At 39.5% G+C, this 14258-nt stretch overlaps 1 protein-coding gene across 2 annotated transcripts in view; it reads right to left on the bottom strand.

Annotated features, from left to right (window-relative positions):
* The window catches only part of dlg3 (discs, large homolog 3 (Drosophila)), a 105927-nt gene that overhangs the window by 87772 nt on the left and 3897 nt on the right, over positions 1–14258 (bottom strand). For both annotated transcript variants that reach the window (XM_059346754.1, XM_059346755.1), the window contains exon 3: positions 6914–6999. In XM_059346754.1, the coding sequence (XP_059202737.1) occupies positions 6914–6999 (86 nt within the window). The remainder of the gene's footprint in view (positions 1–6913; positions 7000–14258) is intronic.

Raw genomic sequence — 14258 nt, forward strand, 5'->3', positions numbered from 1 at the left:
CAAAATAGCATATCTTTGTGCATTTTCCCCTCGTAGCTTTACCTCACACTGGCCAGCAGCTGAGCATCTCCTGACACATCTGTGCACTCATCAAGTTACAGGGAAAATCTTCCACTCTTAATGTAATTTGCCATGTCCTGAATGCAGCGCCCCATAGTGTCATTTGAAAGGGGAATAGTTAAAAGTGTGTTAGATATTTTCTCCCCATGCATTGCTCTTGTCATCGCTATGGCTGCGGGACGGATGAGACTCTCTGCGATCGTGTGAGCCTTTTTGGATTGAGCCACCAGATATGCCACCTCATATGAAGCTGCAAGGGCCTTAGCAGGGACAGTAGAATATTCACTCACCACTGTTTTTTGGCTTCTACGTTCTTGCTCCCTGCGCTGAAAAAAATAAATTGGCTTATCAATCAATCTGCTGTGTTTTGTCTCTAAATGTCTCTTCAGTTTAACTGGTTTGAGGCTTTCATTTGCCAGCACTTCAGAGCATATGACACACTGTGGGTATTCTGTCTTATTTTTTGTTATGCATGAAAAGCCATACTTTAAGAAGTCAGGCTGATATATACAGAGCCTAGCTGGTGTCGGCCCCACTGCCCTCTGTTTCTCGGGTGGAGGTCCCGTTAGGCTTTCTGCTCCTAGACCTTGGGACCCCTGCTGTTGCTGCTCATGCTGCTGCTGCTGCTGACCCAAGTCTGGAGCTGTTCTTTTCAGCCATCGCTCCATTTTTCCAGCACCAGTTATAGCTGCTAGCAAACTGCAGCTGTATATATATATATATATATATATATACATGCTATGTGTATGGAAAATCTTTGGGGCTGGTCTACTGTAACTTTTTTTGATAGCCTCCTCTAAAGCAGCCATTCTCAACCTTGGGGTCCCAACCCCAATTGGGGTCGCGAGACAATTTCTGGGCCAAATAGCCAAATAATTTTGAGAAAAAAATAAATAAATAAAAAATATAAATATAAATATATATATATATATATATATATATATATATTTTTTAATATATATTTAAAAAAAAATATATATATATTATTATTATTATTTTATTTTTTTATTTTTTTTCTTTCTCAAAATTATTTGGCGACCCCCAGAAATCATCTCGCGACCCCAATTGGGGTCGGGACCCCAAGGTTGAGAATGGCTGCTTTAGAGGAGGCCATCAAAAAAAGTTACAGCAGACCAGCCCCAAAGATTTTCCATACACATAGCGCCTTCTCTCTCAGTGGATACTTCCAAATTAAAACAAAAGCTTCTCAAGTGTTTATATAAATACACACACAACTAAGTGTGCAGGCTGCTGTACCTGGCATCACTGCAACGAAGAGGAACAGAGCTGCAGAAACACAACACAACGTTTTCTGCATCATTTCTGCACTGGTATGGATGAGATATATGATGCATTATTCCAGAGGAGCTTAGTGAGTTTCTCTTTGACGTCTCCATTCCCACATGGCAGCGCTGACAGGCAGGTCAACTGACAGAGCCAGAGCCAGAGCTGCCCCTCCTCAGCCGCCTGCTCTGTCTAATAGCTGCAGCTAGTGTGCCCTATGCACTGTGCACACCACTTACACACTCACATACACTTACAAAATTGTGCAGACATATTTAAAGTGAGCTCATCAATTAATAATTTGAAGTCGTACAATATTTATAATTTATGAAATGGTTCAGTTTCTTCCTGGCCATTACTTTCTCAGTTATTCCAGAACTGTTTCATGATTGAAAAAAAACGCTCTTGCCATCAAAACAATAATTACTTTCTAATTATGAAATCAACTTGACTTACTAAAAAAACAGCTTCTGCTCTCTCGGCTTCTTTCATTTCTTTTGCGAAGAAGCTATTCTCCGGTCTCACCTGCTACTCTGCACCAAATCAGGGAATTTGCAGACTCATTTATTTTCCCTCCCATCCCCCACTCAGGTGACAACATGGCTAGAATACTGATGAGTGCCTCACTGGGTGTCCATTAAGCAGTTCTCTCCCTCTCAAACTTCCCCTTCTCTCTCCCCAAGACTCTGCCTGGGCCCCACAAGCAGCTGGGATCCAGAGAGGGAAGGATGTGGGGAAGGATCAGGAGCCATGCTGCACTGAATTAGAAGCTCGGCAGGGTGGATCACAGAATACACTGAGAGGAGCTTAGGATGGCAGAATAAAGTTCAAATCACAGTCATAGTTTGTTGGGTTTTTTTTATGGGAGTGACAGATTGTGAAGGAGCAGCACTGCATTTGACCTTATGCTTTTCAGCATCAAGGAAGTGCACGACTCCATTATTTTGTCTTTAAACTTCCGGTCTATAAGGGAAGAAGAGGTATGTCACATAGTGTAGATCGACATCTGCTGCTTGTCATCACCCGCATTTACCAGACAAACCTCAACCTATTATTGTATGGCAGTGCCATAGACTGTATAAAAGGGCAAGTGGACGTAACCTCTGTGTCTGAAAAGTGAAGCCAATGCTGAAGTGCCTTAAACCTGTATTCTTTCTTATGGACAGCAGGGGGCGACTTCACTGGCTGCAAAAAAAAGTCAGAGAAATTTAGCCTTTTATGTAAAAATTATTAATAACATAAATTTAAAATCAATTTATATGCGCACATTTGGAACATGATGGGAGCCACTGGACTAATTCAACATGTTAGAGGTCATAATGCCTGAAAATACCTAATTATTTTAAATATTTAAAAATATATCATTATGTTCCCTCCTATGTCCTTTACACCAGCTGTTCTCAACCTTGGGGTCGGGACCCCAATTGGGGTCGCGAGATGATTTCTGGGGGTCGCCAAATCATTTTGAAAGTCAGCTCTGTCTCCACTGTGTTAAAGTGTTTATGTGTTAATGTGTTTTAGTCTTTTTGGTCATTTAATGTCTTCTTTTTAATAATTTTGTGTCTTTTTTGGTCATTTTGTGTCTTTTTTTGATAATTTTCTGGTCAATTTGTGACTTTTTTGGTCATTTTGTTTCCTTTTTTGGTCATTTTGTGTCTTTTTTGGTCATTTTGTTTCTTTTTGGGGTCATTTTGTGTCTTTTTGGGGTCATTTTGAGTCTTTTTTGTCATTTTGTGTCTTTTTTGTCATTTTGTCTCTCTTTTTTTGTCATTTTGTGTCTTTTTTTGTCATTTTGTGTCTTTTTTTGGTCATTTTGTGTCTTTTTTGGTCATTTTGTGTCTTTTTTTGGTGATCCGAACTGTGCGTGTGAGATTCTGTTCAGTGAGCGGGGGTCGCGGACAACATGGATGTTAAATTGGGGGGTCGCAACTCAAAAAGGTTGAGAACTACTGCTTTACACAATGTTAAAAATGCATTAGAATCCATGCTGTTGAAAATAAATGCCACTTGCTGGAGCTTTGCGTGTTGAGAAGTCATAACTGGACAACAGTCTTCTGCACTAAACCGTCCATTTAATAAATTCTAGTAAATTAAATAAAAGTTTATTGTACTTTCCCTGTTCAACTGGCCGCACATAATCCAGTTCACACTAAGCACATGAAATTCAAAAACATATTGCCATTAAGTGATTGACTGGAGGGAGGGGCTGTTCAGCACAAAGGAATAATGTTAGATTAAAGTTTTGATCTCATGTGAGGATTAAATTACATAATTTCACTATCACCTTCATATTATAGGCCAAAAAAACACTAGAAAGGTGTTGGCACTATACATGACTTTGAAAAGTGACTATAGACAAGAAGTGATTTTTTGGGAAATGGAATCTAGTTTTGACCCCATCAACCAAACTTTTTTTTTAACTTCAACTTTTACAAAAAAGTGGACCAGAAAGGTGATTTGTTTGGGTTCAAAGTTCTAAGACAACAGCCAAACTCGATAACACTGTAGCAGCACAAGGTTCCCACACCATAAAGCATATCCAGCTTTATCATCTACATTACACTAACTTGGACAATAATTAACAAAAGAAAAATGAAGCTGAACTGAAGAGGACTTGAAACTTACCACTCATTAGGTAAATGTTTACTGAGGTAATAAATCAAGTGAAAGTAATTTAGTTTCTTCATAAACCTCTGACTTCTTTCTGCAGACAAACAAAGCAGGTTTAAGGCACTTCATCCTTGGCTTCACTTTTTCAGGCCTAGGGGTTGTCGCAGTAAACCAGTGGTCAAATTAATGGTGAAAATGTACAACCACGGGACCACAGTTTGATCCAGGACCTGGTCAATGAGGACGTAGACAGCTGGCTTCCAGTGGTATTATATGATTTGTTTGAATAGCAAGTTTCTGGGTGAAGTTGTATTATGAACAATAAAAAATGCTGAAGCATTGTATTTTAATTAGGCCTGTGTTGGAAAACAATAAAGCTAAAGAATCAGGTAGAATCACACAAGAGAGAATTCCCTGTGAGTGCACAAAGGTGACAATAAAGGGAACTAGGACTGCAAGCAGTACTGAACGGGCCCTCTCAGTACACGTGTGTTGCCGTCGGGGTGTGTGCGTTACAGGGGCCAGTCTATACCACCCCTATGAATTTCATTGGCTTAAGTGTGGTACCGTGTGGCCACGGTACCAAATATGAAATTAGACTGCCACCACAGTGCCACCTAGGGGCCGATCAATAAAACCTTAAAGGGTTATCCTCAGGAGGGCATTGACAATAATTGTACCAAGTTTTGTATGATAATGCACAAACTATCCCTTTAATCCTCATACAGTGTCTGAAGGAGGACTCTTAACTGATATGTATAAGTTAGAAGAGGCAGGTAGCAATGGTGGAAAGTAACTATGTACATTTACTCAAGTACTGGACTTAAAGTACAATTCTGAGGTACTTTTATACTTCTACTCCACTACATTTTGAGGCAAATATTGTACTTTTTACTCCTCTACATTTAGCTGACAGCTTTAATTACTTTTCAGGTCAAGATTTAAAATGAAAAACATGATACATTTAAAATGATTACCCATTTTTATAAATTAAACCACTTTTATAAACCAGTTTATTCGGTAGTTAAAATGAGCAGAGTGGAGTCATTTCACAGTGTGGTATTAGTACTTTTACTGAAGTAAAGGATCTGATTACTTCTTCCACCTCTGTCCTTTTTACTTCTTTACTTTTCTTTTTTTACTTTTCAGGTCGAGATTTAATATAAAAGATGGGCCGGTCGCTCGACGCAGCAACCGGTCCATCTTTTATGTTAAATCTCAACCTGAAAAGTAAAAAAAAAAAAAAAGTAAAGAACAATGAATTATTGTTCAATTCAGCAGATCACCATAAATACTGTGTAAAAGTAAAAGTTTTACGATGAGGACATCAATCTTGTCTTAGTTTGGTAAAAGTATGAAACTCAGAAGATGAATTCAGAAGATGTCAGGTTGCATTTCTCTGCTCAAAAGGAAAATAAGTAGAATAATATTTACTTGCCTATCATTTTGTGAGTTTATTTAGTTTATTTGGTTACTGGGCTGACAGTGGCCCGTGTCAAACATTTTAAAAAGAATGCCTGATGCCAAAAGTGTGATTTTGCTGATTTGTTTAGCTTCTTCTGCAACCCAATTTTCTGGAGGCTTGATCAGCAAGTTGAATGTCGCTATATACATTTCAGTTCACTCAAGAGCTTTTGAGACACATTAACACTGAGAAAAGCTTAAAAACAAATTTCTAGTAGGTTCTTTTCACCTCTGAAGTATTTTGGAGTTGACAGTGAATGCTTATCTTTTATCACTACCATGACTCCAATTATCTAAAGGCAAGGTACTGTAAGTGCTGATTGCAGTGTCGGTGGTGTTAAAGTATGTTTAAAGCAAGGGCTAATATTCCACCAATAAAATGTTGCACGCTTGCACAACTCTAAATATGATAATAAGTTTTATTAAGTACTTTAAGTAGTTGCATTACACTTGGTCTCCTCTGGATAAGACACGAGAGCAGGAAGGTTTAGAAAATGGCCTTGCTGCTTGTTGCTGTTCCTGTTATGGACTTAGGGTCTTTGAGGCCCACATAATTTGATTAAATTAGTCAGATGTTTCAGTGAAAGAATCCAGTTTGTTGGATCAAAGAGATCAAAGCTGGTCACAATGCATTAACCCAGCTAAAAAAAAACGGAAATCAGGTTTTTTGTTTGTTTTTGGCATCAAAATGAACACACACACACACACACACACACACACACACACACACACACACACACACACACACACACACACACACACACACAGAAGCTATAGCGTTTTTCTAATCTCTGTTCAAAGCAGGCCAGAGATCATTCAGTTAATGGGCTATAGAAGTCAGCCAAAGATCAATTTCATTAACATTTTGGCATCAGTGAAGGAAAGTTATGAAGCAATATTAAATCATGCAAGTGACATGAAGTCAGGGGTTTCTACTCATCCACAGGCTATTAGGAGATCAGCCATGGAACTACAAAAACAATTATCCATATTTTTAACCCCTGTGTGGACTCTGTGATACTCCTCAGTAAACATCTGTATATAGTTTAAATCTACAAAAAAATGTATCTTTCTTTCTTCAATTCGGTTGTTGCATTTTGTGTCGGACATTAAAAATATTCTAAATAACCCTGTGACTGAAAACACTAGTTTTAATTAGAAGGTCTGATTGACTTCATGAGAGCAGCCCACTGATGAGCAAATGGTAATCAGCGCTCTTTTAACTGTCTAATTTCCTCTTATCCCCTCTACCCATGCGTCCCCTGCCTGACACTCACTCACCAGGCTGAAGTCATAGCCGCCGTGACTCATGATAACATTTTCTCCATGTAGGAGTGCGAGGGACACAGGTAGTGACACCTTGTGTTGACTGTTGAATAACCTTTTCGCGCAGCCAGGAGGCAGAGCACGCCACGCGGCACCATGTGTGACTCCAGATACAACGTAAACATTAAGCATATTTTCTCCAATCTATAATGTGAAAAAAGAAAATTACCTCCCACGCATCTTCCCTGCTGTCTTCTTTCACAACAGTTTGTTCTGTGTTCAGTTGCAAGGTCATCTCGTAACACTCTTGAATATCTGTGAGAAAGGAAAACAATAATGAGCTCTTTTTCTTTACTTGGATCATTATTAGCAGATGTTTGCGCTTTTGTTTACTCCGTAATCTTTATTTGTTGTTTATAAGTTCTCAGCCTTCTAATGCACACTGCTCTGGATGAGTAAAACAATCTACTGATCAATCATGGGCACATTGGGAGATGTTTTCCTCAGCGGTGCCCTGGGTGAAAATGTGGGGGTGGGATTTGTCTGTTTACATGGAAGCTATGTCTCCAAAATTGCAAGTGTTCTTTTTATCTTGTTGCTTAACTATATGACTCAGGTACTGGCTGAGTAAATCATCAACTCAGCGTTTACGAGGCCCACGTTATAATATTTCATACTACTTGAACCCCACCCCTAATTTCTCTACTTTTGGATTCTTTTAGTTCAATGTCATCATTGATCAGTTACACCAGAGGTATCTTCCAGGCATGGCTTTAATGCTTCATTTTATGGTGAGGGTACATGAGCTCCTACACATGATCAATAGATGTAGACACTGCCCCCTAGTTGATTTGTGGCCAATTCATAGCCCATTACATGCTTTGATTTGAGTGCTGTAAAAAGGTGGTTTGAACTAAATGTGAGGAATTTGACTTTCATAACATATACAGTACAGGCCAAAAGATTGGACACACCTTCTCATTCAATGTGTTTCCTTTATTTTCATGACTATTGACATTGTGATTCATCAAAACTATTAATGAACACATGTGGAATTATGTACTTAACAAAAAAGTGTGAAATAACTGAAAACATGTCTTATATTCTAGTAACCAAAGGGTGGTTACTTTGAGGAATCTAAAATACAAGACATGTTTTCAGTTATTTCACACTTTTTTTGTTAAGTACATAATTCCATATGTGTTCATTCATAGTTTTGATGCATTCAGTGAGAATCTACAATGTAAATAGTCATGGAAATAAAGAAAACGCATTGAATGAGTAGGTGTGTGTCCAAACTTTTGGCCTGTACCGTATGGTAAATCTCATGGTGTAAAAGACAAAAATATCAACAAGAAAATGTGAGTTTTCAGGCATGCCAGTAGCTCTGTGAGGCTGTACTTAGGCACAACAGTTTGAGTTCAATGCTAACATCAGCATGCAGACAAAGCCACCTTGACCTCACCCATTGGTTCCTAGGGGACAGTTTTAAAGCTTTGAGTTTGACATTTTTGTCATCACCATCTTGGTTTTTTGGAGCCAGAAGTGACCATATTTGGACGAGAGGGTAGAGATGGGGAGGAGGACAGTAAGACTAGAACTAACTAGCTTGGTTAGCCAGGATCCATCCGTAAGCATCCATAATTCAAAATAAACAACTGACTCCTCTTGTGTATTGCAGTACAACCGAATGCCCCCAAAATACTTTTTTTGGGGGGCAAAATGTTACAATTAACTTTCATGACCTGAAAACACTGTGAGAGGGTTAAAGTTCTCTAACGAAATCACATAAAGCACCGTGGCATTGACTTGTCAGACACAAGGAAGCTAAGCCCTAAATAATACTCTGCTTTATAATCTATTTACTCTAAATAGGACCGTAATTTACAAAATGAACATCATGCTGTATTGAAGGATACTTGAAACTTGCGATTATGACCTTAAACTCATTAGGCAAATATTTACTGAGATCATAAATCAAGTGATCAAGAGAGAAGTAGGTTCTTTTTCTTATACATTTCTACAAAATTTAACTTTTTTTATCAGCCAGTAGAGTCGCCTCCTGCTGGCCATTAGAAAGAATGCAGGATTTAGGCACTTCTGCATTGGCTTCACTTTTCAGACGTGGGGGTTGCTGCTTGCCTCGAAGACAATGCTAACATGCTGGTGCTTATCTAGCAGGTATAATGCCCATGCATGCTCCCCATCTTAGTTTAGCATTTGTAAATAACATGCTCTTTCTTGAGTAACACAAGTACTGTACTAAAAAAAACTACTACATTGACCTCTCAGCGTTGTCTTAAAAAGTTTTCCTTTTCTTCCCAGACTCAACTCCTCTGTTCTCCTCCCTTCCCGTCTCGTCTCCACTCATCACCTCTTGGCTCATTACATGCCCATGTCCTGTGGTCACCTATTGAGTGGCAGCCATTTGATGAGAATGCACTGGGACAATTTTGCTGATGTCACACGCAGGCCTGGTTACTGCACTGTTGACATAAAGAGGTTGCTCAGGAGTTCATCAACTTCTCAAAGTTCAGTGTCAGGACAAGATGTCCTGCAGGACACATTGAAGAGGGACATCTAAGAAAACTTAATACATGTCTTTTTCTATTAACAATGTAAATCTTTTGTTGATGCAGACTCAAAGAAAGTTCTGCACCCTAGGCTATGTGTGTGTGTGTGTGTGTGTGTGTGAGAGAGAGAGAGAGAGGGAGAGACATAGAGATAAGAGTCAGTAAGTCCCAACAAGATACTGTGAGAACAAAAGTGTAAGAATGGAGCATGTGACTCATCACTGTGTCTGAACGTGGAGGAGTGAAGCCATGTGTGGGCAGAGGAGTTTGTTGCCCAGCTGAGTAAAGAGCAATCTCACTTACACAAACTCTTATATACATGCAGACACACACATGCTGCAGTGCCTAGCTGCATAAACACATTATACAGATATACACAGACACTCACAATGAAACTAGAAAATGTTTTAGATGCAGTTTGGAATTTGAAATTGCTAGATACAACTAAAATTTCATGAGCAATAAGAATAAGAGTATGCTGCCTTTGTAACATCCAAAAATGTGGGTTATAAGTGTTGTGTTGTTGTGTTTTGGGGCATCTGACAAATGTTATTGCTAACAGTGTTAATGGTGGTTGGCTCACAATCACTGGGGTGACCTGACTGAGAACACCCTGCCACCACTGTTGGTTGGGACAGCATTAGGGGTGTGCCATATCGTATCGTTCACGGTAATATCGGTATATTTTTTTTATGGTTAAAAAAAATGCATATCATTGGCAACATTCCTACTTCGTGATGTAGTTGCGTAAGGCTAACAATTAAAATAGTTTTAATCACAAAAAGCTACTTACTCTCTGTCGCTAAACACATGCAGCTTTCAAAATAAGAGCACGGTGTGTTAACAGAATCCACCACAGAACTTACAAGAAGACTGTCTAAATAAGATGCCTTAAATAAAACATACAAGAACCTTTATTCTCCTTTACAAAATGTCATTAAAATATGCCCCCGAAACCCCTAAATGGTTATTTTTTATTATTTGCTCATACTCAAGAGTCAAGAGTAAACGTTTTTGTATTTGGCAACTGTTGAGATTTGCACTTCACACTACATTTTAGATTTTTATTTATTAATACAGACTAAAAAAAAAACATATTTTCTATATCTTTTTAAGTATTTCGTAATATCGTGAAGAATAATCGTTATCGCAAAAATAGCCTGAAATATCGTGATATTCTTTTAGGGCCATATCGCCCAGCCCTAGATAGCATTATCAGCGGTGATACCAGTGCTAACTGGTTACAGTAACAGTATGACATGGTATTAGCTCAAACACACAGGGGTGACCAGGTCATTTTTTAGCAGTAACCAACAAATGAGCACTGCTTTCCTGTGCAGGCCCGGGCCAGATAGTCTACAGTGCAGCAATCAGCAAGCTAGTGGGACATGAACATGGGTAGGGCCGACATATTTAAAGGGTGACACTCACATGCACAAATATACATGCATGGCCAGACCAGCTACCACAACAAAGAACAGAGAATGTGAGATTACAACACAGGCAGAGGGAGATTTCATTCTCTGGTCAGGAAGCCATTACTCCACTATATCTTTACATAGAAAATATTTTTTAATGCTGAATTAATGTTCTGAGTGTCGTGTAAAGCTCCTTTAAATAAGTCTTGAAAGTGTTGCATCTGCTAAGTCTTGCAGGATTTGATCTTCGGCTGCATCCCAGACACCTGGCTTGCATTCACACAACTAACACTTCTAATTACATCGTTTGCATCTTTTCCTGGCAGAGGTAACAAAACTGAGAAAAGTGCTCGATCAGGTCTCGAAGTGTTTTGAGATCAAGCTTCACAGTCACACAAAGTACAGAGAGTTTTTGTTTTACAACTATGGCTTTCCAAAGAATCTCTGAACTGTTCCAACCCTCGCAGACCACATAAATTCCTGGTCATGGAACAAAATACATAATCCAAGCCAGAAGTCTCTTTCACAGGACTTATTCCCAGATCTCTTTTTGATGTTTGGACTATTTTAGGATGGCCTGGTCGGAGCTCTGAGCCTTTTTGTCACAGTCATAGGGGGTTTCCTGCACCTTCTCCCTGTCCTACAAAGACCCTGCATGCAGGATCAGTGTGTTTGTGTGCACTATAGGCCTCTCCTATTTGTCATGTACCTATTAAATTGGACTGAAGTCATCTCTGTATGGCCTGCCCGGGTGAATCACACGAAAAAAAGAATGTCCCCTGGTTCTTTACATGATGAGCAAGCCACAGCTCACTAGAATAACACATTCACAAAAAACTAGGTCACAATTTCAAGGCAGGGCAAACAATTCACCCCCTTGTCACTGCCTCGATAAAATATTCCCCAGGCATTTAGGGTCCTCTGTAATTTAACGTGTCTGTCTGTATGTGTGCCCCAACTCCCTGCAGCCCCCCCATGCCTCCCACTGCATGTTTGTATGTTGGAACAAAAGGGTGGACGCAGAGTTAAGGCAACCTTTGTTCGTGACTGTGCAACCATGCAGACATCCAATCAAGTGGCCAGTACCGAACCTTCCCACACTGCATCAAACACCTCTCTACTTCCCACAGTGGATCAAAGCTAGATGATCTCTTAAAGACAAAACTGTACTGTAATGTTTGCAGATCACTTTCTTCAGATTATGAAAGCGGCACCTTTTTCAACAGCAAAACTGTCTTGTTTTGTTCATTTTCACCCGAGCACAAAAAGTTTACAACATAGTCAGCTCTGCACGAGAGCAACACAGAAATGGTCCTAACAGAAATGGTTCACATGGACCTGAGCATGTGAAGGCAAACACAACAGGAGATGATAAGAGGATGAGTAATGTTTATACAGCACTGTATTCCTATTAGTGCTGTGAAGCGGCTGCTCCTCCACTCTGCCTTCCCTGATGAGAACCACATGTTGAACAAAGCCCAGCACCTGAGACACACCGACCACAGGCCCCTTCTTCCTCTCCCGCTCTGTGCAGATGATCCAGGGAGCCAGGAGAGGTGTGGAAGAGACTTGGCATGACAGCCAAGAGCAGTTTATTTTCCTGTCTGCCTCGAGCTCGGCCCTGATTGTGCATTCTTTGCGAGGAATGTTTGGAATCTTGATTTGGAAATCCTCTCCGAGTCTCACTCTCTTAAAATATAAATAAAAAGGTATGATATCAATAGATATCAGATTTTATTTGTATGTCTTTTTTTTGATGAAAATGTATTTTGCACACTGGAGATGACACATAAGTTGTGTTAAAAACACTCATCAATAGGTACAAATGGTGAGTATAAGGTCTTGTATAGATGCAAAAAGATCCATTTTTGTTAAACTGTTACTTTTAGCTGACTAAGAGAGTGAGTCGACAGGACAGTGTATATATAACTGACCTATAACAAGACTGAGACAGCCATTCTAGCAGCTCTTTGAGGCTGTACTGAGGAACAGCTGTACTTTGAGCTAAATGCTAACATCCCAATGCTAACACTGTCACAAAGACAATGCTAACCACATACCATATAAAAGAAGAGGACATAGCCTACGGTCCTGAAAATTGAAGTCATTGTTTCTCATGGCAAGCAGGGGCCAACTCCCATGGTTAGGCATTTGATTTATTACCTCAATAAATATTTTCCTCATGAGTTGATGGCATCGATCACTAGTTGCAAGTTTTCTTCAATACAGCATGATGTTCAATGAGGAAATTATATTACATTTAGAGTAAAATAGACAATAAAGCAGCATATGCTTTAGGGCGAGGCTACCATGTAATTGACAAGGCGATGCCACGGTGAATTGTCAGTCAGGACAGAGGCATAGCGGTGCACTGTTTACCTTTAAATAACCAGGAACCTGTTTTTGGTTTGCCTTGAATTATGAAAGCAAACTTTGTTGGCAGTGACTTTACACGGTGTAGCCAGGTGCACACAGTTGCCACCCTCTCTTACAAATATGGTCACTTCTGGCACCAAAAACTATGTGATTAATCTCTGTTAACAAATACTCATATGAATGCAGAATCAGATTATTATATTATATCATATTTTAGTATCAGCAGTTTTCTGGTTTAAGTTTGTTGTCAGTGTAGTAACTGACCAATCATGTTTGAGCGGGCTTTGGTTGACTGCAGGTAAACAGTCTGTAAGGAGAGCAAAAGAGGAACCTTTTTATAGCTTAGCTAACTTAGCTAAACCGCGTACTTGTGAAACATTTCTCTCTCTTGCTCAGTTTCAGCTTCGTTTCAAATTGATAATTGGACTGTAAAAAATGTAAACACACGGAGTTCTAGGCCTGAATATCCATTATTCAAATATCTGATGGCTATACCAGAGCCACAGAAATACTGGCCCTTGCCCCCAGAAGCTAAATCCTCATCAGACCTATAGCCAATGGGTTCTGAGAGTGGATCTTGTTGGACTTGTTAAGACATATTTATAGATATATTTATCTGAGCTCCCCAGCAGTGGGTCAGCGGTAGCAACGGCAGATCCGAGGGCAAGCATCAAGGCTGTGGAAATTAGAAGGACCACTCAACCTTTAGTTAAACTGAAGTACGGTAATGTGCTTCATCTGCTTTAAATAAACTCAGATTCACATTCAATTCCCTGAGCTCGTCTCAAAAACACCAAACTCGTCAAGAAGGTGTAGCTGGTTAAAAATAGTGACTTTTCAGATGAGTCTCTGTAGAAACTATGCATACCTCAGGATGCTTCAGGAGAAGTAAGATTTCTGCAACTTTCCTCAGTTTTTCAATGATTTACAACATGTTGACTTAAGATTATGTAGCATATGGTACAAAAATAGGCAATTTTGTCAAAATAAAAGGGAGGATTGTGCGTTTATAGTGTGACAAGTCTGAGCTTATAACCACTCAGTCTATACTTAGACTGTGTTGTGGTTGGCTTTATTGAGATTTCATTAGAATGTGAGTATGTTACGAAGGGGGGTATACAGCAAAGCTTTGTGAGGCAAACTGAAAGGCCTCTTTCATAAGACTTAATTGGGAAACACTTAGACCCAGTAAACCTCCCATACAAAT

This window comes from Centropristis striata, chromosome 12, assembly GCF_030273125.1.
Source record: "Centropristis striata isolate RG_2023a ecotype Rhode Island chromosome 12, C.striata_1.0, whole genome shotgun sequence".
NCBI classification, from domain to species: domain Eukaryota; kingdom Metazoa; phylum Chordata; class Actinopteri; order Perciformes; family Serranidae; genus Centropristis; species Centropristis striata.